The sequence below is a fragment of the Vanacampus margaritifer genome, chromosome 9 (assembly GCF_051991255.1).
Source record: "Vanacampus margaritifer isolate UIUO_Vmar chromosome 9, RoL_Vmar_1.0, whole genome shotgun sequence".
NCBI lineage: Eukaryota > Metazoa > Chordata > Actinopteri > Syngnathiformes > Syngnathidae > Vanacampus > Vanacampus margaritifer.
In genome coordinates this window covers 13,881,437-13,907,302 of record NC_135440.1, presented here as the reverse complement: position 1 = coordinate 13,907,302, position 25,866 = coordinate 13,881,437, and the positions used below count along the sequence as shown (strand labels likewise).

Here is a 25,866-nt window from a genome sequence, read left to right as displayed (position 1 = left end):
GCCCTCTGTGGGGTAAATAAACACACAAAATTTTGGCAAAATTGTTTAAAAAAAATAGTTCGCCCACCCCCCATACTCGCGTTTCGGCACCCGCGGATTTATATATTGATATATTTTCCCCCGATTTGTGTGTGTGTTGTAGATGAGCTTGGGTCCAAATAGATAAATAAGCATTCACACCTACTGACAACCTTACATGTTTATGGAATATGAGAATGGTGAAACACATACAAGCATGGAGAGAACATGCAAACAACAGCAAAAGCATTTTGTGGCAAATTAGAACTTTTATCTTAACGTTCAGTGCATGATTCATTTCTATTCTGGAAAAATACCTCCCCTAATTTTTGGGCAGCATTTTATACCGCAAATGCAACAATGTAAAAGGAAGTTGTTACCAAAACATTACTTTCATACTTGAATATCTGCTGGCCTCTAGAGAAAAGATAAATGATAAAAATCAATTCAGATAACTGAAAAAAAAAAATCACAGAGCTGAACCAATATTTACTGAAATTTAATTAAAATGTATTATAAAAATAACCGTTCCTGTGAATGACAAGCAGGAAACAGAAGTTGCATTTTCTTTATATTCAGTTATTATTCATTATGACATCCATACTTTGAACACTTTTTAATAGAGGACTATGGAGTATTTAATGATAGGTCAAAATGGAGGACTGCTTTTAAATAGCTATCTACATTACACAAACATCTACATGACCCAACAATGAAAAAGGTTTAGAATTAACTGGATATAAATGATCACAATGTGAACTCTATCGTAAATAATTACACACAAAAATATCTGTCATATTGTCATGAAATAAACAACCCAGATATGAGCCATATGATGGAAATATATTGCAGTATCAAGTACTTATAAGGCGAGGAAATTACACTTGACACACTTTAAACTGGCTTTTGCACCAAAGGACAAATAATAGTATCTAAACACTCCTTGCTCACGTTGAAGACACACCGTATGCACAAGGACAAAAGTTCAACAGGATCCTGATAGGGAACAAGTGATTTGTGTCTTTGGCGTAGAAAACATGAGGTCAGTCTAATGTCCTTAAAAGTGCTTAAGCTTGTTCAATTCAAGGTTGGTAGCATCATCTCACTCCAGTCTTCATGTCTGATGCTTTCAGACTTCTCTTCCAAACTGGAACAATCTATCATAAAACAAAAAAAGACAGTTGAAATATATATTTTTTTTATTATCAGGAGCTTGTAAGTATTTAAGCCATAAATATGGATGAAACGTGTGTATGAGTTTTACTGGTGGTAATAATGCAGGTTCTAGTTGTTGTCCTAGAAATGATAGCAGTCGTCTCCAAATCAGACCGCTGCCGAGGAACATGAATCCTGTAACCAGCCAAAAAACAAACGTGTCCTGGAAAACAGAAAAATGTGTTACTGAATGTCGTTTTGGTGGTTTCGGGCGGGGTGTGGAACCTACAGCCCATAGGCCATAGACGGCTTGCTATGTACTTCTAAAATCTAATCTCACAAAATCTTACAGACCCCCAAAACACAACACAAGTAGTCATACAAAAATCATCATTTGTTCAATCGTTACATCACATTTTGTAAAAGAACCCTTCGTCAGGAATTTAATAAAGGTTCTCGAAGGACTATACAAGATCCAAAAAAATGGCCACAAATGAAGCCGAAAGACAATGTCACCTCTTCAAAAGACGACTCCAAATTCATTCCGAAGGCCACACCGATGAGACCAAATAAGGAGAGTGAGAAGGTCCCCATGGTCAGTTGCAGGTTCAAACGCATCATCACATTTCGATGGCTAGAACAGACAGCATTTTCCAACTTATTCCGTCAAAGATCCTTCAAATGGCATTTATGGACAATAACGCGTACCTGTCCAGATTGATGAAGATGACACTCTCGGAGTCATCGATCAGACCTTTCAGCTCCCTGGCCTTGTTGCCAAGCTCCTCAGCCTGCATGGCACAACAACAAACAAAATGTTTTTGCGTACAAGTCACTCGCGCTTATAAATGTGCAAACATTACCTGCATGTAATAATTATCCAATAAAAGTTCCATCTCCTCTGCATGGTCGATCCCCAAATTGCTTGCCTCTCTAGAAAAACAAACAGACTATTGTGTAAGAATAAGCTAGCTGTCCATAGAAGCAGAAAAATCAAGTATGCAGTGTAACATTGGAATTTAGGACAAAATGGTGGCACAAATGTCAAGGTCACATATACAGTTAAAAAAAAAAATCACCAGAAACTTGGACACATTTTGGATTAAAGACACATTTTCTGACACAAGAAAATTGCAAGCATATAAGAAGTTGATTTAGAAGTATTAATGCATTTTTTTTCTTTTCACCATTTTCCATATAGTGTGTGACATTTAACAAATTATTCAGATCTCACAATTTTGAGGAAAGGTTTAACTTTGGCACATTTAATACATTATTATAGGAATTATTTTGATTTTATTTTTTGAAGAATTCTATGTAATGTACTGTACTGTGCTGTGCTGTGCTGTAGAACAATTGTACATGCACTGGAGCGTTTGACTTACAAAAGTGTCGGGTTTGTCCACTTGGTGAGACACAGCTCTTCAATGATTTCGTCCTCATCCAAAATCTTCAGCAGAGAATCCTTAAAAACTTTAATGTCCGTTTCCAACTCTGATAAACTGATGACGGGTTTCAAGCGACACAATTATGTTCATTAAATCAAGTGTAAACAGCAAACATCAAACTTGATGAATGTTTCATATAATCGATATAAATACTAAAATGTGGTTGCTGAAAATTATAAATTAAATCATCTTGATCAATACATCTGTTGATTGCAACCTTTCAACTCTGGATATTTGGTTACCTTTTACTGTTCTGCAGCAGTATGTGTAGTTTACTTCTATCTGCAGACAGGATTTTCGGATCCACCAGAGATTCCAAAACATCCAAAATGACTGGCTCAACTTCGTTCAGCCGTGTTTGTAGATTGTTGACCTGTGGATGGGAGCGTGCTTGAGCATTATCTTGTCACGTTGTTCAACAGATACAGAAAAAATATAGATACAGATACGCGGTTTCCACCTCTCACCCTGTGCTGCAGGATGGCCTCCAGTGCCCTGAACTCAAAAGGCAGCGAGTGCGTCTGTGAGGCCAGCTGCGGGGCGAGCTCCAGCACGAGCCAGCGCTCCAAACCCAGCCCGCGGAAATCCAACACCAAAAGGCAATTGGGAGTCACGATGGCTTTTAAGGACTGTGGAGAAACAAGTACATTGATTGAGAAAATCTCTAAAGAAAGCCTGCTTTAAATGCTTTTCCTTGACAGAAAATACAAACACTTTGTAGTCACTTATTAGTCAGATCTGATCAGTAAATATTTGCGGTGAGAGGTCAACTAAATAGAAGAAGCGGAAAAATCAAGAAAGCTGACCTATGCGATGAGTTACATCATCAGCTACGTATGCAGTTAGTGGGAGCGTCAAGCAGTCATTTAACATTTAGCTTATTGTTGCGATCTGAAGAGGCAGACGTTCCTAAGCAGCCAAGAGACAAGAAAACGTATTCGGGAACTTGAGTAAGTTAAACAACGTCTATTTACAGTACAGTCGTTACAAATAATATTCAATATCCAATAAAGTGCCTCCATGGATGAGAACATTTTCTATTACAACTCTCTTTTTTGTGCGCAGGATGGCTGTGAAGCTGGTTTGTCTTTTCCTGTTGTTGTTGCCGCTACTGTCGTCCAGCCAGGATGAAAAACCAACATGTCTGAAGTCCGCGTCCACCTGCAGCGACTCTGAGGGAAACCGTGAGGAAAACAGTCCCGCTTGCAACAGCAATGGGGCGCTGGTGAACGGCGCTTGCCAATGCTACCAGCCTTACATTGGACAACATTGCCAGATCGATCTAACAACAACCTTTGACAGAGATGACAGATTCTGTCGCGAGGGACCGAGCGCGCCATTGTGCAGCGGCAGGGGATTGTGCTTCCAAGGTGACTGCATTTGCCGCAGTCTACAAAACCCAAATGAACGATACAGCGGGACGTTTTGCGAGTGCAGCAATTTTGATTGTCCGCATCACAACCACAGGTATCACCAAAATAAGCCTTTACTTGCTTTCTTACGTTGTAGAAAGCTGTAAATGTGCCCTTTAAAAAAAAAACAACATTTTCTTCCCTTCGCAGGCTTTGTGGGGGCCACGGCAAGTGCGAGTGCGGACAGTGCGTTTGTGACAACGACTGGACCAACGAGGACTGCAGCTGCTCCACCAATACAACTTCCTGCATGGCATCAAACCAGCAAGTGTGTAACGGGAGAGGCATGTGCCAGTGCGGAAGCTGTCGTTGTGAGCCACCGTACGCGGGCCCGACTTGTGAGAATTGCCCCACTTGTATGGGCCTTTGTCAGACTCACGCAGATTGTGTCGACTGCCGGGCGTTTGGAAAAGGACCCAAAAAAGACACGTGAGAACTTTTACATTAAAATGATCACTGGGTGTGATTTATTCTGTCTGAGTGTGTCATCTGGTCATCAGGTGCGAGGCCGAGTGCAACTATCTCATTTTGACCAAGGTGGCGAGCAAGGTGGACATCCGCGCACCTTGTAGAATGATTAGCCACGAAGACTCTTGCTACTTCTACTTCAGCGTCTCCCAATCCCCCGCAGGGACACACTGCACTGTGGCACAAGCAAAAGATTGTCCATAGTGGAATTGATGCCCAAGACTCAAGAACTCCCAGCATTCACTTGGGCTCTTTTTAACATTGTATTAGAGTTTTTATTTTTATTTTTTATTGTGCGGTATGACTATATGTAGTTTTAGGCTGTAATATAAAAATAAATAAGGTGATTGCTGTGTTTATGTTATGAGGAGTCATTTTGTCAACATTTTTAACATACCTCCATTCGTAGGATGATGCAGTTGTTTCTGGTGGTGAGGCTGCTACTGTGCTGGAAGCGAAGGTCCCTTGCTTGAAGGCTTAGCTCCTGGCAAAGCTCGTTTTTCTTCTTCTCTATAAGTTGAGAAAAACAGCATAACAGTCAGTTAAAGTGTACCAACAATGGGATAGTTTTTATTTAAATGCTTACGGAACTTTGGACACTAACTGCAAAACAAACAAAACAAAACTAGCACAGCGAACAAAACACAAGCCAAGTGATAAAGCATCTCAAACAATACTGCGTGTTATAAACTATACCTGTACACAGCTCACAATAAAAAAAAAGTACTATAGGAAAAAAAAAACTATAATGATAAACCACAAAATGAGAGTCTACAATTTGTCTTGCATTTTTTCTTAGTTTCATACAACATACTAAATAATGCATGTAAGGTTAATTGAATATGCAAAATTGTGAATATGTGAATGAATGGTTGTTTGGATGTTCCCTCCATTTGAATAGAGACAAGATCAGCTGGTTGCCTCTCGCCCAAAATACGCTTGGATAAGCTGCAGCTCACGGGTGCGATAGAAAATGGATGCATGGACAGATCTTGAAAACCTAGTCTGACATTACAGGTTCAACCTAGAAAATGTGATCAAGCTAGTGAGACAATTTTAAAAATGCTGTCTGATTGCACACAAATCAACCGAAATAGATGAAAACAAAAACTGTTTTTGTTTCTTTCCCTTAAACACTTACCGAATGATGTAACATTTCCCTCTTGGTCAAATCGCATCTGTGAAAATACAAGAAATTACATTAGAACTGCAAATGGTGTAAAATCTGAAGACCACACAAGATCATTTACAGGGACGAGATTATTCATTTCTAAAACCACTATATGTCTGTCCATCTATGAACAGAAAACATCTTACCACAACAAAAAGTGGCGGCACAGTGGAAAGAGGCGCTTCGGTCATTCTGTGGCGGACAAAGGACACTGTTAAAAAAACACAGGCAACATTAATAAAACATTTGTGAAAGTACACATGAACTGCGTTAAGCACTTCTAAGAGAAGTTCATCTTTTCTAAAAATCCCAAAGCTGTCGACCTTTACGTCAACATATTGTGAGCATCGTTCTGCTTCAAACGCTACCTTTTAATGTTTCAACATTCATACGTCTCATGCACTGTTAAATGTAATTATCATGAGCAACAAGGCATACATATATGGTCAGCAGTCCTTACCAGGCCAAGATGCTCCTCCTCTCAGCAGGTTCTTGTTTCTTGCCAAGCAAATTGGACCTCTTCTACTCGACTCAAGCGGCACATGACTACAAAGTGCCCCAGAAACACCTTCACCGTTGAACAGTGGTGCCACTGGCATTGCATACCTTGTGCAGTAGAGCATGCCACGATCAACCATGGAACCAATAGTTTCTTTCTCTCCCATACAGGAGGAGATTGCACCAAAAGAGCCTAAAAGACGTTTTGACTGAATGTGTCCCCTGGATGGCAGATACATCCTTGAACAGCTCATACACCTACTCAGCAGCATTCTGTGTAGTTTCATCTCCAAAGCAGCCTTATAGCGAATACCATACAAAACAATGGTGACTGAAAATGAGGTGGAAGGCACTAGCCCCCCATAAAAAGACACATAATTGATGTTGGTGGTATCCTATCCAGTCTACACGAAATGAAAATAAAAGCTTCAGGCCAAACTGTTTTAAAATAATGTTAGTTTTTTTGCTACAGCATTTCTGTCATCATTTTGTATCCCTCCTCACGTGACCGTCATTCGTTACTTTCGTGTTATGCTAGTTAGCATAGCAGCTAATCAGTGACACTTTGCGCTACGAGCCGAGTTACCGAGTTCAAATCTTACTGACAATGGCGTCAAACACAAGAAACACAACAGAGCTTCACGTCGCTCGCTATAAAATAAGCTATACTAACAAATACACACGACACGATGTCGAAGTGCTAATAAAGTTATCGTGGTAGCCGGCTGGTGAAAACTTAGGATACAGGATGTGACCTACCCATCATGCACCGCGAGGACACCAAAGATCTTCAGAGTAGATAGATCGTTCTAAAAAAATATTTAGGTCTTTGGAAGAAAAAATACAAACAACTATAAATTAGGATAAACATTAATAATTATGTTTTCAATTTCAATATTCATTTATTTGTATTCCTTAAGTGTATTATAACGTAATATAAATGTCCTTCGAAACCTTTTTTGTGGGTCGTGCTGTCGCGAGTGCGCGTTGAAGCGCAAAGGCTGCTCTCGCGCAGCATCTTCCATCATCAGCATCCCGAGAAGGAGGATGCTGCGGCGTGACCGCAGTCGACCTTAATCCGCCTCGTTCCTATCCAAATTCATTTTCTCTCACTTCTTTTGTTCGTTTTGATGCATCATGTTCCCATCGTGCTACTCCAAGCCTGAGAACAGCGGCGAGAAGAGGAGCTCCATGGCCAAGCTCCTCCTGGGGGTGTTTATGGTGTACATGGCTCACACCGCATGGCTGCTGTACGGATTTCTCAACACCAAGTCCTGCGATGAGGGACTAAGGGAGAACTGCATCACCTCCTACCTGGCGGCCAGACCCAGACTGCAGGTACCCCACCCCACCCCCCTTCCCCAAGGCCCCCAGACAACTGAGAATTAATAACTTGTATGTTGTCTTTTCCAGTTGACGGTGTACACCTGTCTTGTTCCAGACAATAGTCAGCTCAACCTGGCTCTGAGAATTGATCCATTTGACCCGCACTCTACATTTGAGAGGTGGGTTAACACACACTTTGTATTCGTATGCACAACAATGCGTTCTATTCTAAACCTCTGCAGTACATACACATTTTTCTAAGATAAAGTTAAAAACATGTAATTCTGCAGTAGATTCAAATGCAAAAGAATGCACAGTTTGTTGTACAGTAAAATGGCATTTATTTAATCTGGCCTCCTGAACTAAATATCTTCATGGTCTATTTTTACTAACACCTGCCTGTTGTGTTGTGTTTGTGGTTGTGTGCAGGCACGTGAACGTTCCCCTGCCGGAAGAGACTCGAGCCAACGGCAGCTTATATGCGGTAGTGTACGTCCACAAAGCCAGCGTTTCCCCTTTGGAGGACAGTCGAGAGGTGCACCATGCAGCTCTGCTTACCACCCATATCAGCCCTGCAAACACTGGAGGGCACAGAGACACGCAGAAGGTACACTTGTTTTCAATTGTACACTTTAGAATACTTTCAGTTGGGAATTTTACTTTTAAAATGGTTTAAAAAAAAAAACTCAATTAAGGTTATTATTATGGCGGACATACACAGTATAAGACAATAATGGTGCCTTGAGATACGAGTGACCTGATTTGAGTTTATCAAGATATGAGCCATTACTCAGACTTTTTTTGCTAACATATAATGGAAAACACCATTGACATGCTAAATATGTTAATATTGACCGTCAACGCTCCAATATCCTAGGCCAAAAGTAAACAGACCAGCGGCTGTTTAATCTTAAGTGCCATCTCTACCATCTACACTAACAAAAAAATAATAATAATAATAAATCATCTTGTTTGTGACTTCATTAGAGCTCTAAAATAAAGCATCCTGTATCCCACTGGAGACCCCGCCTGTCAGTCACGATGATGTCAGAGGACTTCACCTTCACCAAGGGAGGACTCCCCAGCGATATGCGGCGCTACGTTAGAATGTAAGTCACATGATCAAACGCTGTACACTCATCCTCTACTTATTCAACTTCAACCTCCTGTCAGCTCACAGGAGGGAAGACGGATCCTCTACCTTCCTCTGCTGCTGATTGACGAGCTCAGCTTCAGAATCCGAGATCTCATGGTAAAGCAACCTCACACTATTCGCGTCTCAGAAAAAAAATGCGGATATTCGTCTTTCCGGGAACATTTCAGGACTCTATGCATCCTTCCACAGCAGATCAACAGAAGCACCACCCACCTGCCCCTCACTGTGTCCTACGAGGGCATTTCTTTGAGGAGATTCCGATTTTGGGTGCATCTCCAGGATGTGGTGTATTCCCTGCGGCAGTTTGGTGAAAATGAGTGGAAGAAATTTGCTGCTCATATTACAAAAAATGTGCTCAGCCTCAATCCTGGAGATTTAAAGTAACTTCTCTTTGTTCTCGCAGGCTTCTCCGAGGAGTACATTGATGAGATTAAAGGGACCCTGGTGGGCTCTAATCTGTACCTGTTAGTGCTGACCGCCCTCATCACAGCATTGCAAGTAAGACTGTGTCCACTTAGATAATATGAAGATGTTTGTACAATGAGGTTTAAATTTAACCCTGGAGAACCCAAGAACCCTTTTCTTCTTTGGAAAATTATGAATTATACATTAAATGACTGCTATAAATTCCCTGAACACCAAAATATATGTTTTTTTCAATTTTAACCCTTTTTTTTAAACTAGCTCAGAGTTGCTAATTTATCAAAATATATATATAAAACATACTCCTCGGCATTCTGCAATATGATATGAAATAGATTAACAAAAAAAACACAATTTTACCATCTGATGGTTTGCTGAGAAGATGGTTTTGTTTGGATTGATTTCCAGCTCAACAAAACAGCATGTTGCCAGACATTTTGTCACCACCACTCTGGCTCATGTAAGTGCAATATTCATCCACTAGATGGCCCCATGCAGGGGTCAGAAGTGGCACTCTGGACTTTTGAAGTTAAATTTGTAAAAAAAAAAAAAAAAAGTCTTTGTTATTTGAGTAACAGAATTTATAGGGGCCAAATTTGACCCCGTGGGTTCTCCAGGGTTAAAGACCATTAGCCCGGCGAGCTCATTGGCGACCAGTCCATAGATAATTATAAAAAGGTGCTTGTCGTCTAACTTCCACAGCTTATCTGTGAATTTCTGGCTCTTAAAAATGACATCACCTCCTGGAGGAAAAAGAAGAGCATGGCAGGAATGTCCAGGAAATCCGGTAGGAGGCTAAAAGGAAACGATGATGCGAGGTTGCAGAGCACTACATTTTGTGCATTTTCAAACCAGTTTTGTGGCGAAGTCTCGGCACGTTGCTGATTTTCCTGCACCTGCTGGAGGAGACCAGCCTGCTGGTGCTACTTCCTGTCGGGCTGGCGGCATGCGTGGAGGTACTGTTGATTACATCAGAAATGCATAATAACACAAAGCAGGAGAGGAGAATTGGTGCTTTCTCATCAGGTGTGGAAGGTGTTTAAAGTGTTTCGGATCAACGTGCGATGGAGACGACCCTGTGTGAGTACGGAATCAAACGCATTCACGTTAGCGTCTGTGCTAAGTGACGTGACGATCGGTATTTGGTCTCTCCGTGAAGGGAAGCAAGCTGGATGAAGAAGAGCGGAGGACGGTGGGGTTTGACACGCAGGTGCTTCTACTGCTCAATGTCATGAGTTGATAGTCTTCGTTTCCATTTAAACGTTTCGCGTGTGGCGTTTCTTTCCAGGCGTCCACATACTTGTCCTACTTGATCTATCCTCTGTGCATCAGTGGAGCTATTTTCTCACTGGCCTATTTACGGCAAAAAAGGTGAGTGGCTCACTTTCGTTTTCTCTTCTTCTCTGCATTGTCTGTATTTGGAGCACAGTCTTGCCAGTGCTGTATTATATTGAACTTATAAAAGCCACATGGGCACATGCAGCTGCCTCATGCACAACATTTTTCCGATACACTGGCGTACAAAGGAGGGGGGGTCAACGGAGCGGGGGCCCCCCGGGCATCAACCCGAGGGGCGTCCTCCATAGCTTTAATTAAACTGGTCAACAGCAAATTTTAATCAAAGATGGCTTCATGTGTCGCTAAATGTATTTTTTTTTTTGCGATGATTAAAAAAAAAAAGTCTTTTTTTTTTTCAAGCGCAGCAGGTTTTTAAGAATTTTTCTTTTAAGTGTCCCTAAATTAATTTTTGGCGATGATTAAAAAAAAAGTATTTTTTTTTCCAAGCGCATCAGGTTTTTGAGAAATGTTCTTTTTTTCTTTTAAAGTTTGACTATAAAAGCTTGCACAACACGGATTTTACCATGCGTTGTTAAAACATTACATTTCATTAACACTTAGTACAAACATTAAATTAATGATGTTATAATTATTATTTTGAAAATCTGATGTGCTAGAGCAGTGGTGTCCAAACTCGGTCCTCGAGGGCCGGACGGAGTCCTGCAGGTTTTGGATGTTTCCCTTCTTCAGCACACATGAAGCTCATCAGCAAGATCTGCATAAGCCTAATAATGATCCTGTTCATTGGAAACAGGTGTGCTGGAGCAGGGAAACATCCAAAACCTGCAGGACTCCGGCCCTCGAAGACAGAGTTTGGACACCACTGTGCTAGAGAAAAAAATAAAAATGGGTTCGGAATAAACACAAATTTTTTTTGTGGAAAGATTTACTTGCATTTCAGATTAAAAGTAAATAGTAAAATTTTGTTAATTGATACATATTAAGTAACAATAAAATAAAGAATGAGCATGAGTTAATATTTTATAAAAAATAAACAATTGTACCACATATTAGTTTTTCATTCTTGTTTTCTGATTAATTTATCTAATGAAATAATTGGTTGATTGAATAACTAATAACTATAATTTTACATGTATGTTAAATGTTTTCATTCATTTTATTGAGTAGTTGGTTAAATGCAACTATAATGGATAATTATGAATTATTAAAGAATTTATGTTTCAAAATGTTTAACATGTACTGTATTTATTCATTTCATTAAGTAATTGCTATAAACTAAATACATTTGTAAGTAATTATATTTAATATAATATAAATAAAAAATGAGAAGCAATAATTTTTGTTTGTTAAAAAAATAGAGCAAAAAAAATTCTAACTTTTATCAACTTAATAAATGAAAATAAAAAGTGTTTGTGTTACGGTGTGAATTAACCCATACATGAATTCTGTTTTAACAGTTACTTCTCCTGGATGCTCAACAGTCTGGTAACTGGTGAGGTCATATTAACACTACTTTAATATTATTACAAGGAACATCTGATAACTGATTACTAAACGTGTCTTACCTGACAGGAGTGTACGCATTTGGCTTCCTGTCTATGGCTCCTCAGCTATTTATCAACCACAAGGTGAGTTCTTTTCACAGTGGCATCCCAAACATCTCAATCCTGATGCGATGTCATCCGTCTTTTCCCATCAGCTGAGATCTGTGAACCACCTGCAGGGGGCAGTGTTGATGTACAGAGTGAGTGGAATAATCCCTGAAGTTGACCATTTTTACATTTCATCACATTGCTTTTCACCTGATTGTTTATATATTTTTTTCTCTTTGTACCAGGGAGTGAACACGCTGATTTCAGACCTGTGCTCCTGCGCTGCCGTGTTCTCCTCATCTGAGGCCTTCTTGTCCTCTCACCAACTCTCCTGCTTCAGAGACGAGCTCTTCTTTCTCATCTACCTCTACCAGAGAAGGTAGCACACATTACTGTCTTTTACGTTTACAATAGGACTCCGGTAACCACTAAGTCGTGTTGGGCTGCAGACTTCTTATTGTCTTGTTCTTCTCCATCAGGCGTTTTGCCCCAAAGGCCAGAAGATCCGAGTGTGGATCTCACAGCAAGAAATTAAAGACTCAATGAGCATCTCACACAAGTGAGATGGTGGACTCTTTTTATCCTTTAATCATCCAACTTGCTCAATCACATTTTGCACTTACAGCCACAGCATCATAACAGTCACACCCATAATGTTTATTTGCTTTGTTATGCTCTATATGCAGCTAGTCGAGCCCTTTTAATACTTCTCCTGGTTATGCTGCATCTTAACTCATTCACTGCCATTGACGGCTATAGACGTCTAAAATTCATTTGAACTATTTCTATTAGTTTGACATTTTTTCCCACTTTTGTTAACAAGAGTATGAAAACCTTTTTTTTTTTTTTACTGTACATTTAGAACAGATATAAAATTCATGATTAATCTTGAGTTAACTAGTGAAGTCATGTGATTAATTACAATTAAAAAAATAATAATTGCCTGATGCCCCTAATAAAAAGAAAAAGAAAAGGAAAGATTATTAAAAATTAGGGGCATCAGATGATTACATTTTTTAAATTAATTTTTTATTAATTTTATATCCGTTTTAAATGTACAATAAAAAAAATCTAGGTTGTAACACTCAAAAAAAAAAACTGAAAATACTAGAAATAGTTCAATTGAATTTTTGACGTCTATAGCCGTCAATGGCAGTGAATGAGTTAATGGGGTGCTGGTCCTGCTAATTGACACTTAATAACTCAGTTCTTACACTCTACCACCCTCTACTATAGCTCATAACGTTGATTTGTTGCATATTTTTTTTGCATTGCAAATGTAAATAGGCTGACTGCTGAATATGAAACAAAATTTGCTTGGAACTGATTTTTGAATTTGAAAAAAGGAACTATGCATGTGTACGCTGTTTCTAATTAACTCCAGTTTGACTGTATGAGTTTGCATTTGATGAATAAACAATATTGTTTATCCTTAAGATCAGGTTGTGCATTGAATTACAATGAACAGATAACGCGCACATTAGCATTTTTTTGTGTCATACAAATTTCAGTTTAAACAGGACAAACGTGAGATTGATATTTCATGACAAAATAAGTTAGTAATGCTTAACTTGTTTGTTCTTGTCTGCATAGACAATTCAGTCTTTTCTCTCACTGAGAGGGTGTCATTATGCATCGCAAATGAGTTGGCACTCGACTAGCGAAAAGAAAGCAAACAACTTGTCAAGCTGTGCACGCTTTTAAAAAGGCTTTGTTGCACAAAGGAAGCACCTTTCGTTGGACAACATGACTGGAGTATCTGTGAAACCAAACATCAAAGAATGTCGCACACACGTGCTGCAAGACAACATTTATGAAATACTTTCAGTTGAATGCCACTTTGGCAGGTGACATTGGGTGGAACGGTGTTGAAGTGGATTTGTACCAACAGAAACTCAACACGCGCACACACAGAGCGGGCACGACAAGTTGGACAGACTCACATGAGGCGAGACGTGGTCGTCGGTCAGGATGCTGCTCATCCTTATCTTCCTCTCACTATTCTTCTCGCCAGGTGAGTTGTCATGCTGCTGGTCAAAAGGCTGTCAGGCTTTTAGAAGCAAGCGTATCGAGCAACAGGTCAAATTGTTATCTTTTGTTTTCATCACCATTTGCTTTATATTTGAACGTAAGTTTACGGAACTTTTTCCAATGCATGTATTGTTAAAAAATAAAAATAATCCCGTGGCATATGCAGGAAGTACTTAACTGTATGATCTGCAAGGATGTCAAATTTCTTGCTGATCCAGATGAACAATTGTTAGGCCTTGGAAGAGGTCTCCTGAGTAGCATTGGTGCTAGTTAATTCGGTTATGTGCATGAATTAGTGCTCTTTGTTTCGTACACAAAACATTTCTCAGTGTATAATTACGTGAGATAACATCGCGGCAAGATATGGATAGCAGTAATTATGAATTAAGTAGGCCTGACAGGAAAACACATTTCGGAATAAGGAGACGTTATGGAATTTGTACTTCAAAAAAAAATGTTTATATAGAATACTGTGTGCATGTCAAGGTTACTAGCTAACAAAATAAAACAAAATAACAAAAATGCTCATTTACAAAACAAAAGAACAAAAATGTTGTTTTTTAATGAAAGCCAACTGAAAACACATTTTACGTTTATAAAACAAACATACTATAATTAGTATAAAAATAACTCGTTTGTTTTATTAAATTAATATACATGCACTTTCATTCATTGATTTTAAACATTTATTTTGGTACTGTACATACGTGGTTACAGAAGGAAGGTCGGTTGTTTGAGAATTGCATTTTACTTTATTATGCAATACTTTTGATTAAAAAAATATCTAGCACTTGACAAAAACTATCATTTAAAAACTGATACTGTCTAAAACTAATCAAAAACTCAACCAAAACAAAGCATTTAAAAAAAAAATGGATTGGCCAACAGCCTCACATTCTGATAAGCGCACACACTTTTTGTTCAGTGTTGTCATGACGATGGACAGTATTTGTTCCATCAGTTATCGACACGTGTATTTTCGGCGGAATGGCACTGCCTCCATCTATTCGGAGCTTTTGTGTTTAGATTGAAAATGCATAATACTCACTCTAACTAGAGGCTACATTTAGCATTTTGCGTAACATACAGTTGTCGTTGACTTGTATTGCTTTCTATTCTAGTTGCAAAACGACATGACTGCAGTTTGATTAGTTTTGAGCAAATTCATATCGTGGTGGAAATTCTTGACATCAGCACCTTGATTGTCTTCTACTTGCAGTGCTGTTATTGAGCTGCTACGTGTGCAGTTCTTCTCTCAGTAATGACGAGTGCAACGCGAGCACACAACAATGTCGAGAACCTCTGGACACTTGCATGACAGCCGTGGACACTTTAGGTACCAATCCGATGGACCGCTCAGGACGCAGACATCAAAAAAGCATGACCATTTCTTATTCATCATTTGTGTGCTGTGCAGGTCACATGAAGGCCATCGTGAAGCAGTGTGCCAGCAGGGCCACGTGCAACGGAGCCGCGTCCGCCGCTTTTGTAGACTCCGATGGGAACGGGAACGCGGTCAGCTGTTGTAACAGTTTCAGCTTGTGCAACTTTAGCGGAGTGGGGTCAGTTCGCGCCCGAGGACGAGGCGCCATGCTGCTGCTGGTAGCTGCGGGCACACTACTGTGGTCAGACTGAGGTCAAGGGGGTCTTCAAGTCACACTGAGGTTCGACAGGGGTAACCCGGATCCTCTGTTAACTGATTTTGACCTTAGTCGGAATGGGCACTAGTGCAGTACAAAAATTGCAGTGGATAATTTGCATGAAACACAGGGTCAGGGCTTGGATCTTGGAAGGGACACATCATTCGGAAAATGATAGATTCGGGTCAATTATTTGAATTAAAAATCAAATAATTTCTCCATATTCATAGCTCATAATTAAAAAAAACATTTTTTTTTTTTACCACTCGTCCTCACTAGAGTTCCTGGATAATGTATTGCACATTATTATTCTTGTTGTTGTTGCAGTCGAATGAAAAGCATTCTGTTTCAAATTTTGCTGTACTTTTTTTTATTAGCCAAATGCAACAGTTTGTTGTTTCTGGATAAAAACAAGACCGATTTGGAAATACATGCTTTTCATTGGACAGCAGCATACATGTAATATCCATGTAGCTTTGACAATAGCTCATATTTTATTGAGTTCATTTTAAATACACTTCTATACAGAAGAGGATTAGGGCCAGTAAAGAGAAGGGGGGAAAAAAGGTTGGCAGGATTCTGACTTTAATTTCAGAATTATGACTTCAAAGTGAAAATTCCCACTTTATTCTCAGAATTCTGACTTTAAAATAAGAATTCTGACTTTACTCTTAGAATTTTGACTTTAAAGTGAGATGTCTGACTTTATTCAAAAGTCAGAATTCTCACTTTAAAGTCGGAATTCCGAGAATAAAGTGAGAATCCTGCCAACCCTCTTCACTGGCCCTAATCGTCTTCCGTACTTCCACAACATGTTTGAATTGTATGTTATGTTAACAGTTGAAGAATAAATGTTGGCACTATGTATGGTATTTTTGCAATTGAGTAAAACTCCAAACTTGTTTACACACCATTTCCACGTCTTCCTGCTATTTAACAAGAAGGCAGACAAAATAAAAAACAGTGTTTACTAGTACCACTTCTGTACAGTACAGTTTACAATATACCAACATGAGCAGATTTACACAACAACAAAGAGATAAAATAAATTGTTTATTTTACATTTGTCACCCGATATCACCCAGGTTCTGATTGGCTGGCTAGACGTGATAATCGAACCTGGCTCAAACTACTCTTGATTCATTTTGGTGCTGTGCAAATATGCTCTCCTCCATACCACTTACATCACGCCACACGCGTGGACTTTTTGTGTTCTCAGTTCAATCTCGTGAGTTTGCAAGATGACGTTCCAGTTTCGGGCCGCGGATCTTTTTTTACGCGTTCAACAAAGGTTGCCGTGCTCAAGATCATTTGCATTCCTGGCAAATGACTGTGTGACACCGGGTCGGATATGATGGCGGGGGACAGTGAAAGTGTGACAAAGAGGAGGACCTCACCACCACCCACCTTCGTCTTCATCCTCCTCAGTGCTGCTGGGAATCGAATATGTCAGCGTTTTCTGTTTCGACGAAGACTGTGCGTCAAAAGGACAAACGATGAAGAGCAAACTCGGCGAGGTCTGAGGTGGCTTCATCAAAATCTTTCAAACCTGCTCGCACCGGAGTTGAATGAGGAAGACAACAGGAAAAGAGTCAGTAAGAAAGCAAACAAAGTGTTTTGTATCGTGTCTGTCCTTCTCATTTGTGATGCTATAAATAAAAAACAAAAACGGCTGACATGCTTGAGTCTCTTCCTTGTGATATGTGAAGCTCAAGAGAGTCCAGTTCTGATGGCTTGGTTTACTCCAACAACTGCAACCGATTTGGAGCCAATTGGGCTCATCCTTGGTGTTCTATTTGAAAACCATCCCGCTAATCCTCTCCTTCTCCCAGTTTAGTCCACAAAGGTGACAAATCCCTGATTCAGGAATTGTTTTTGCTCAGTTCTCTAGAAAAGATCTCACAGTGGTGCAGAGTTAAATAAGTGATCAACTCACGACGATATCGGGGCCCCCAACCCACCCCATTAGTCACTTTTTGGATGGAAGGTTCCAACAACTCTCACTGATAAGGAAGTGAACGGATCCTGCAGTCCGTGAAGAGCACTTGTGGTGCTAGTGTGGGCGGGACTGGGCCATCATCTTGAGCCGGGATTGGTCGATGACGTCCAGCAGATTTTTGGCATCCACGGCGAGGGCGTGAGCGGCCGTTAGCATCTGCTTCTTATAGTCTTGCTGAAGACTGATTGTGATACATAAAAAAATATACATTAGCTACAATTTAGTTTAACAAGTAGGCAAAGGATACAATACAACCCCCTTTCATTATTTATGCCAAAACGTTACTGTTTCTGCTGACGTTCACTAATAAGTCAAGCATACCATTTTACCAGGAAGAGGTTACACCTACCTCGTCATCACATACTGCTGAGCTAACTTCATTTTTCCAATCAGTTCTGCCAAGTCAGAGTTCAAAAGCTTTTGCGCCATCTCGATCTGCAAAAAAATAAATACAAATAAATTATCGACAATAACAACGATGATGAATGTGTGTTTGTACTTTGTACAAGTATGAGTGTGTCATCACCTCTCTGTGTGTGCTGGCTGGAAGTTGCGGCAGGGTCTCGTCCACTGTGGCCAACAACGTCCTCAACGCCAGGCCCACATCCTGAAAACGGGAAAACCACAAAATCTTTTCACTTTGAGCCAAACAGCTCTGATAGACAAGCCTGGAACTCGGATGACGTCAATACGGCCCAAAGAACTGACAAATGTTATTTACTGGTGTATTCATCAGGACACAGTCAGCCTGATTCGCTCAAAACGGGCGCAAACTTGATTGCTTACGTTCTGAATGATCTTAGCAGAACAGCCCCGCTATTAAGGATCCAAGTCAGGTTTTGAAAAACAACCGATTTTCTCTCGCTTACCTTGACCATGGGAACGTATTCCTCGGGGGGAGCCGGCTGAATCTTGCTGGACATCTCGATCACAGCTTTAACCAATCCCGTCACGTTTTCGTATACCTTGTCGTTGGAGCGGTCCAGATTGGCGGTGGGAGGGGGGCTGATCTCTTGGGGCTGTAGCTGAGCCAAGTCAAGCACAAACATCAATGAGTGCTGTGTTTACGATGTGACGAAATACACAAAGGGAAATGTGGAGACACTACAGATGAGACGTACAATATGAATGCTTTGTGTGCATCTTATCCGGTGGACGATTTGCATGTCTACAACACTACAGAGACGAAATTAATAAGAACTTATGAGGGAAAGAAAATTCAAGAAATCATACTGAAGATGCTATTTGTTAACATTCCAACTGAATGAAATGTTGGTGAAAATGTCATTTCTTGAAACTATTTGCTGGTGGGCCACCCAATTTTTAAAATTGCACAACATTTTATCTTCACTTCAACCCATTCACTAAGTTTTATGCAAATCAAATCAAATTGAATGTACAAATTCATAAAGAAGTCATTAAAAGAAAGGCCACATGGCTGTGAAGCTCTGCTAACACTCGAAATACCCACATCAGCATGTACTTGACTTATACAGCCACCAGGTGGCTCTCTAAGGCACAAAGTATATACTTCTCTCAAGCTTCTTACACATACACAAGACTGACTCCTCTTAAGGCCGAATTTGTCGGCATCATGACGTCAATTCCGGCGCTACTCGACAGCATGCACGGATTTAAGCCTGATTTACACATGAATGGATAGTCGGTCAATGCGCTACCGACAAGCAGTATTGACAATCAATTCATGTGTAAAACCGTGCGTGCTGTCGAGTCGCGCTGGGAGTGACGTCATGCAGCCGACAAATCCGCCAGCCTTGTGAATTTGGACACAAACACAGACTTGGAATTTGAAATGGACTCATGATCTCATTCTGCTGAATAAAATAAATAAATAAATAAACACAAATAAATAAATGAATAAATAAATGTCCCTTCCTACGTGCAATCTTTGACTTACAGAAACCAAATTATTATGGCTACTATTCAGTGAAATGTTTTTATAATGAAAAGATATGCAATTAAAGGACCACCTTGTAGAGCAAAACAACAGGTGGGCACAGAATATGCTGGACAGGAAGTAAACTACGACAACAAATGCCATCTGCTCATTACACTGGCTACTGTTTGAAAAGAGACAGCTGTGTGATTACATTTTCAGCACGGCAGCCAGTTAATATTGTTAGTAAAAGTTCATATTGGCTAGAAAACAGATGTGTTTGCTTAAAGGGGGAAATTATCTTGTACTAACAGAGCATGGAAAAGGGGACAGTAGGAAATAAATACAGAATGGATAGACACAGAGTGTGAAATAAATGTGTGATGAAGAAGAAAGACAGACAGACATATAGACATTATGCTGCTTACCCGCCAGGGCTGGGGGTCAACAGTAAGGCAGGACAGGAGGAGGAAGAGGAGGAACAGTGGGAGCAGGCAAACCCAAAGAAGACAAGTTATTATTGGGAAGCATTAAAACATGCACTGTATTGTATATATTCGGCAAAGTAGTGTAGTTTTTGCTTGATGACGACATTCAAGTGATCAATGAATATATTCCACATTTCTGAGGCTTTTTGCCAAGCTTTTTTTGTGTACCTTCACGCCATCATTGTAGCTGTCTGCAGTGTTCAGACCGGCCAGACTGCAGCCTTGGCTCTGGGCCCCGGGTCGTGGTGGTTTTTTCGGGGGGGCCACAAGCTCTGCACGAAACAACAGCTCTTTAGTTCGGGGGTGTAGTAGCCCCATTGCAAGCTAATTTTTTATAAGATCGTGCTCTAGAATCTCACAGGATTCAACAAGAGCGTGTAAAAAAATAATAAAAACGGGAGGTTTCTACTCAGAGACTAAAATATCTTGCTCAAACATGCACTATAAAAAAGCAAGACACTGTCTGCTGGATGCAGACAAATCCATAGCTGTATGAAGAAAGCTAAAGCGCGATACACTTAAATGCACACTTCAGAGGTTTAAATGGAAAGAGAGGAAAAAAGTGTGGTTGGGGGACTATAATTTAAAGGTTACAGGCCTGTCTATTACCTGCTTTGCCAACGGGCTGGTATATGTGTTGGTTTCCCGTCTGCAAAAAACAAACACACCAACAATACTTTGGGTTAGCAAGTATGCACGCCTAAGTAGAAGCTTGAGAGGAAATTAAACAACTTTACAGGCGAGACTATGCGTCTAAGAAAAGTAGAGAATGCATGTTAATGTTCAAATCACACGACACTCAGTCTCTATTTGTCTTTTGCAGTGGTGTGTGTGTGTGGTCTATCACCATGTTACATGAACGTAAAAATGTTCCATGTGGCCACACGCATAAAAATCAACAGAGAACCCCCGAAGCGTACCTTGACGAATTGTTGGTCGCAAACATCAAACAAGGCAATTTTATGTTGTCAGGATGCTAGCCAAGTTAAGATTCAAAATTTTAGGTCCATTATTTGGCTTCTCTGTGCGAGAAAACAGAAGCAATGGCTGAGAAAAGTCTTTGTGCAATGGGAGCCTTGTGGGTTGACAACCACAGACACCCCAAAAATATTTGACTACAGTAACACAAACCCCCACATATAGGAGGGAGATTTTTCCCACCACAAACCACATTCTATGGGAGGAGGAGGTCAGGCAGTGTGATGAATTACAGAGACAGAAATATCTCCGTTGCCAATGGCAACATTAGACTGCAAGGCCAATGGCTTCTGGTACAAAAAAAAACAAACTACTACAAATTACTATTATTGACATATTTAATGCACTATCCAGAAAACAAAACATTTCATGACTTTTTTTTTTTTTTGAATGACTGTGTTGTGGTTCAATCTTGTCTGTGTAACTCTTTTCAAATGTTTTCACATACTGTATGAGATTAACACGCCAGGACAGCTGAAATTTAACATTTTAAAAACACAAAATAATTGTGAGTGTGGAAAAGTGCTTGATGTAGTTAAAAAGTATTTAGTATGCTCTATGCAGGGGAACTAGTTTAAACGTGGCATTCTGATGAACAGTGCATTTGTGAACTATAAAATCCACCCGTTTTTATCCATCTCAGTGGGCGGCCATTTTGACACTTGCTGTTGACCTAAAACAACATCACAGTTGCTGAGGGCGCAGGTCACGAACAATCATGGCTCATTTGCTTTTTGAAGCTGAGCAGTGATTGATTGTTACCTGAACACCCTGAGCAACCGTGATGTCATTTTACAGTAGGTCGACAGCAAGTGGCAAAATGGCCGCCCTCTGACATGGATAAAAATGGGTGGATTTTGCTCTTTATTTTTATTCCATAAACACAATATTAATCAAAATGTTGTGTTAAGACTAGTGTGGGCAAATACAACATTATTAAAGGTTTTTTTTTTGGGGGGGGGGGGGGGGTTGACTTCCTCTTTAAAAAATACCTTTCAGACATTATTCAATGTAGTACACTGAAATTCATGGTTTAATTCATATCTTCGAGTTTCTACTCGTGCATTCAAATATTTAAAGCAGGGGTTATTATTGGTAAAATCATTAACATGATCAATTTCATAAATGAAGATCATTAATTATTAATAATAATAATATTAAGAGGTGCCCTGAGCCAATTTATTGTTCAGAAATGTGTATCAAACTGGCAGTCCTTCATATGAATCATTATCCACGTAGTAGCTCTCAGTTTCAAAAAGGTTGGTCACCCCTGATGTAAAGGGACAATACAGAATTCTAGTACGGTTATAACATCCTAAAATGGGAATAGCAATATATCCAATAAAGCTGAGCTTTCTGCACAAAAATCTAAACAGGGGCCCAGCAACCATAAATGGTGTGTACCCCACTGGGATACAGTAATTGACACCAGGCTTCGGGTGCAAAAGAATGCTACTGATTCAAATCTCTGTGCGTCCTTCATCACACCTGAACTTGGACCTGTTACCAGTGACCTCATCAACAAGGGAACACGTTAACTCCAGGTCTGAACATGGCTTCACTTGAAACGACCCATGTGGGATTTTCCTGTGACGCCATGCTTCACACTCCGAAGAGTTTAACTGCTATTTTCTGGGTGTAATTACAGGTGGCCAGATTTGGGCAGAACCCAGTAAACTCCACACGAACGCACAGAGGCAAAGAGGGAAAGCACAAAGACGACGGTTTGGTGTTTATGTAATGGTTTTCTATTAATAACCAGCCGCGATGTGGGAATCCACCGACCCCTCATTGCTGACCCCAGCAAAAATGGGTTACTTCCTGCTCCAGGATCACAACCCTTCGCTGTCATGAAAATAAACACATGCTGCCACCAATTTATTTTGCAGTGAGACCAACCAGAACGTGACTCATTCATCTTGGAAATCATCTCTATGTTTTTACCAGTTATTGCAAACCACTTCCTAAGTGTGCCATGAGAAATTGTCTGTGCCACCGGAAATTATACATTATTATTTAATTGCTCCAAAAATTATTAATTTACTACAGCTGATCTATCTGTCAGCTTTTATATTATTTATCAACCTGAACTAAACATGCTTATTGTTTCATTATATATAAAATATATTTCATGTGACTTTTGTTTTGTGGTGTGCCTTTTTTTTAATGCAAAACATACATTAGCTAGATGTCAGGAAGTACTGATTTTAACATAAATTATAAAGAACAATAGTAAACTCTGTTCCCAAAGATACACATGTTAAGTGCAATGGAAACAATTCAAGAAGTCTTGGGAGTTGTTGTACAGGTAGTCCTTTAGTTATGAACATTCAACTTGCGAACGTTTTGCAGATCCAAACAAAGGTTTGCCGTATTTCGCTCGCAAGTTAATGTTTTTTAGTGCACGCCACATCATACATTATGGTAAAGTACTGTACTGTAGTTCCCCTCTCTGCCACAACCCCGCCGAGCAGCACTGCGCCATTTGTGCAATTCATCTACCTCACTGTCGGGTGATGCACGGCACAGGAGCCGTGGCGCTCGCACTCTTCATACACCAACTATTGTAAATACATTAAAAAATAAAATAAAATAATAATAATATTATTAAAATTATAATAATAATAAAATGCATTTTTTGAATTTAATTTATGCACTATATGGAGAGTATATAATGTATATAATTTGTTTCATTTTTATTTGTAACATCTTTTTTTATTAATTTATTAAAAAATAATAATTCCATAAAATTTCACTTCAAAGGGGTTCGACTTCAAATAAATTTGACTTACAAACAACCTCTCGGAACTCATTGTGTTCGTAAGTTGAGGACTACCTGTACTTGTTAACATCCATATGCACCCAACCAAGATGTTTATACTCACTGTTATCAGCATTGTTTCATTTACAACCCTGCTGCTGCCATGCCACTGCTGATAACAGCAAAAAAAAAAAAAAAAACACACACACACACACCATATGTGATGGAGGCAGAAAACAAGGGAGCCACTTACCGGTGGCTGGAGTCCTCCATCATCTCGGTCCAGACTCCCTCGAGAACTTCTGGTTTCTGGTTTCTAAGCACATAAAAATGACAATAATTACAAAGAATCTCGACGTTACCAAATGATCATTGAAATAACACGGCAGTGAACAGCAAACAAACATGGTAGTGATTAAACATAATTAGTCTTCAGTCACGACGTGATCAGATGATTGCAAGTTTCACCTGAAGTTTAAACAAAATCGTGGGCATAGCAAACACTTAAATATGATACCACTTACAAGACTCAAGCACAAGGCTTCCAATAAAGCAGAGCGCACACAGTGAGCAGTATGCCCGTCTAACCGCTTCCACACACACACAAACAACAAGCAACGTTACCACAACTTTCCAATGTCAATCCAAATTCAACAAAGAACACCTACTCTACATGTAAACATACAATCCCGTTCCTCCCACCTACCAGCTGTCCAAGGCAGGACTTGAAGACCAGCATAGCAATGGAATTCATATATGTTGCCTAAGGTGAGCTTTCTTGTCTGTATCCTTGAGTGTGCCAGCAAGTTAACGTGGTGGAGAATACATCCAGCACACTTTTATATGACTGTAAAGCCCGGAGAAGGGGAACGAGTTGGAAAGGAGAGGAGGGATGGAGCACGCTGCCAATGAGCGGTCACGTCGACCACTTTCTCCCCAGAAGCCCATCATTTTCCTCCTCCTCTTCCTCAACCCTCCCTGAAGGTACTGCATTATAAAACCAGACTACACTTTTTTTCTGTGAACTTGTGTGTCGTCACTTAGTGGTTGTGTGTGTGTGTGTGTTGACTGGACTGTCAGATTCTCTAAGACTATCATTAGTTTGGAATTCACACAGCCCCCACCTGCCTGCGAACGCACACAAACATGCGCATGAGCACGCATGCACATGTTTGTAGAAACTTGCATCCTATTTGTATAAGTACACTTTAGATTTTTGATTAGTAGAGGCGACCCTACATCAAGAGGCGTGGCACAGACGGGGGGCACAATAGAATTGCATTGTACCACAATATAGGCAATATTGAAAAGGGAAAGAAGCAAGCCTATAATTTTCCCACTGTCTTCTAAGTCTAAGCGGAAGAGTCTAAAATGAAAGCAGTCCTAGGTGAACAAACAGCTTCTGTTTTCAAGCAAGTTTCTATGACGCCAACAGGAATTTAATGTCTCAAATTAGGAGCAATTCTGAGCTGTTTAAAACAGAGGGGCTAATGTCAGCAGAACGCTACCTCTGTGAACTGCAGTTAGGTAACAGAGTTTTTAAAGGGGAAGTCAACCCCAAAACATTCTTGACAATATGTTTTTTGCAGCCCCACTAGTCTAAGCACAACATGCTGATTGATATTGCATTTGTGGAATATGTATTAAGCAGCAAAATATACCTGTTTTTCGCCATCTCTGGGCGGCCATTTTGCCATTTGCTGTAGACTAAAGATGCATAGATTTATATATAAATGGACTAACGATGCCGCTTGCTTGACATTGAGAGAAGTGAAGCCACTGGCAGCCATCTTACGTTGCCACTCTCTATGACTGCCTAACTGAATTCGTTGATTTGAAAATTCCCCCACAGTATAACACACAGTTGTACTAATAAGTCTGGGAGAAGCGCTACATAGGCATTTTGTATTATTGAATTTTGATGAATTGCTTAATTAAAAATGCTTTTTTATCAAAAAATTTTGCCCGCCAAATTTAAAGGACCTGTTATAGGTTAATTCTTTCGACATTTAATGTTATGTTGATCCACTGCACACGCTCATCTTCCTCTTTTTATAATCAGTTAATTAGAAAAATCGAATTTTAAATGACCTCTATATTCTGACA

The 25,866-nt window shown here is 39.9% G+C and overlaps 5 protein-coding genes across 17 annotated transcripts in view; 3 read left to right on the top strand and 2 right to left on the bottom strand.

The window, feature by feature from the left end:
• Positions 1-181: 181 nt before the first annotated feature.
• mrs2 (magnesium transporter MRS2) lies at positions 182-6,923 on the bottom strand. Its single transcript, XM_077575192.1, has 12 exons — positions 6,133-6,923; positions 5,819-5,883; positions 5,643-5,679; positions 4,899-5,011; positions 3,089-3,250; positions 2,864-2,994; positions 2,559-2,675; positions 2,037-2,106; positions 1,882-1,964; positions 1,690-1,807; positions 1,283-1,396; positions 182-1,175 (listed from the first exon to the last, which is right to left on the bottom strand). The coding sequence occupies exons 1-12, from the start codon at positions 6,455-6,457 to the stop codon at positions 1,116-1,118; spliced, it is 1,395 nt and encodes a 464-aa protein (XP_077431318.1). The 5' UTR covers positions 6,458-6,923; the 3' UTR covers positions 182-1,115.
• LOC144057523 (integrin beta-1-like) lies at positions 3,421-4,860 on the top strand. The gene is made up of 4 exons (XM_077575195.1): positions 3,421-3,571; positions 3,687-4,088; positions 4,184-4,462; positions 4,534-4,860. The coding sequence occupies exons 2-4, from the start codon at positions 3,688-3,690 to the stop codon at positions 4,703-4,705; spliced, it is 852 nt and encodes a 283-aa protein (XP_077431321.1). The 5' UTR covers positions 3,421-3,571; position 3,687; the 3' UTR covers positions 4,706-4,860.
• An 88-nt stretch (positions 6,924-7,011) lies between the features above and the next one.
• LOC144057519 (lipid scramblase CLPTM1L-like) lies at positions 7,012-13,402 on the top strand. Its single transcript, XM_077575191.1, has 17 exons — positions 7,012-7,508; positions 7,584-7,675; positions 7,926-8,103; positions 8,484-8,605; positions 8,670-8,748; positions 8,842-8,959; positions 9,056-9,150; positions 9,778-9,862; positions 9,931-10,031; positions 10,102-10,155; positions 10,235-10,285; positions 10,364-10,446; positions 11,832-11,866; positions 11,947-12,002; positions 12,074-12,118; positions 12,212-12,345; positions 12,446-13,402. The coding sequence occupies exons 1-17, from the start codon at positions 7,308-7,310 to the stop codon at positions 12,510-12,512; spliced, it is 1,596 nt and encodes a 531-aa protein (XP_077431317.1). The 5' UTR covers positions 7,012-7,307; the 3' UTR covers positions 12,513-13,402.
• A 433-nt stretch (positions 13,403-13,835) lies between these two features.
• LOC144057307 (uncharacterized) lies at positions 13,836-17,310 on the top strand. 2 transcript variants are annotated; one of them, XM_077574727.1, is made up of 3 exons: positions 13,836-13,980; positions 15,217-15,333; positions 15,415-17,310. In XM_077574727.1, exons 1-3 carry the CDS (start codon positions 13,938-13,940, stop codon positions 15,630-15,632), a joined length of 378 nt encoding a protein of 125 aa, XP_077430853.1. In that variant the 5' UTR covers positions 13,836-13,937; the 3' UTR covers positions 15,633-17,310. The 2 variants fall into 2 exon arrangements, with proteins under 2 accessions (XP_077430853.1, XP_077430851.1); XM_077574725.1 differs by having other exon boundaries at positions 15,217-17,310.
• Positions 16,678-25,866, bottom strand: part of LOC144057306 (focal adhesion kinase 1-like) — a 48,001-nt gene continuing 38,812 nt past the window's right edge. For all 12 annotated transcript variants that reach the window (XM_077574719.1, XM_077574720.1, XM_077574713.1 and 9 more), the window contains 7 exons: positions 24,014-24,076; positions 20,631-20,670; positions 20,190-20,293; positions 18,506-18,661; positions 18,163-18,243; positions 17,986-18,071; positions 16,678-17,817 (listed from right to left, as the gene is read on the bottom strand). In XM_077574719.1, the coding sequence (XP_077430845.1) occupies positions 17,691-17,817; positions 17,986-18,071; positions 18,163-18,243; positions 18,506-18,661; positions 20,190-20,293; positions 20,631-20,670; positions 24,014-24,076 (657 nt within the window). In that variant the 3' untranslated portion in view covers positions 16,678-17,690. The remainder of the gene's footprint in view (positions 17,818-17,985; positions 18,072-18,162; positions 18,244-18,505; positions 18,662-20,189; positions 20,294-20,630; positions 20,671-24,013; positions 24,077-25,866) is intronic.

Excerpts from the sequence above, each read along its gene's own strand:
- LOC144057523 (XM_077575195.1), top strand. The coding sequence starts at position 3,688 with ATGGCTGTGAAGCTGGTTTGTCTTTTCCTGTTGTTGTTGCCGCTACTG. Across the intron at positions 4,089-4,183 it reads TGTCCGCATCACAACCACAG|GCTTTGTGGGGGCCACGGCA; the intron begins GTATCACCAAAA and ends TTCCCTTCGCAG. Across the intron at positions 4,463-4,533 it reads AAAGGACCCAAAAAAGACAC|GTGCGAGGCCGAGTGCAACT; the intron begins GTGAGAACTTTT and ends TCTGGTCATCAG.
- mrs2 (XM_077575192.1), bottom strand. The coding sequence starts at position 6,457 with ATGAAACTACACAGAATGCTGCTGAGTAGGTGTATGAGCTGTTCAAGG. Across the intron at positions 5,680-5,818 it reads TGCCGCCACTTTTTGTTGTG|ATGCGATTTGACCAAGAGGG; the intron begins GTAAGATGTTTT and ends GTATTTTCACAG. Across the intron at positions 1,176-1,282 it reads AACCTGCATTATTACCACCA|ATTGTTCCAGTTTGGAAGAG; the intron begins GTAAAACTCATA and ends GTTTTATGATAG.
- LOC144057519 (XM_077575191.1), top strand. The coding sequence starts at position 7,308 with ATGTTCCCATCGTGCTACTCCAAGCCTGAGAACAGCGGCGAGAAGAGG. Across the intron at positions 8,606-8,669 it reads ATGCGGCGCTACGTTAGAAT|CTCACAGGAGGGAAGACGGA; the intron begins GTAAGTCACATG and ends ACCTCCTGTCAG. Across the intron at positions 10,032-10,101 it reads GGCTGGCGGCATGCGTGGAG|GTGTGGAAGGTGTTTAAAGT; the intron begins GTACTGTTGATT and ends CTTTCTCATCAG.
- LOC144057307 (XM_077574725.1), top strand. The coding sequence starts at position 13,938 with ATGCTGCTCATCCTTATCTTCCTCTCACTATTCTTCTCGCCAG. Across the intron at positions 13,981-15,216 it reads CTCACTATTCTTCTCGCCAG|TGCTGTTATTGAGCTGCTAC; the intron begins GTGAGTTGTCAT and ends TTCTACTTGCAG.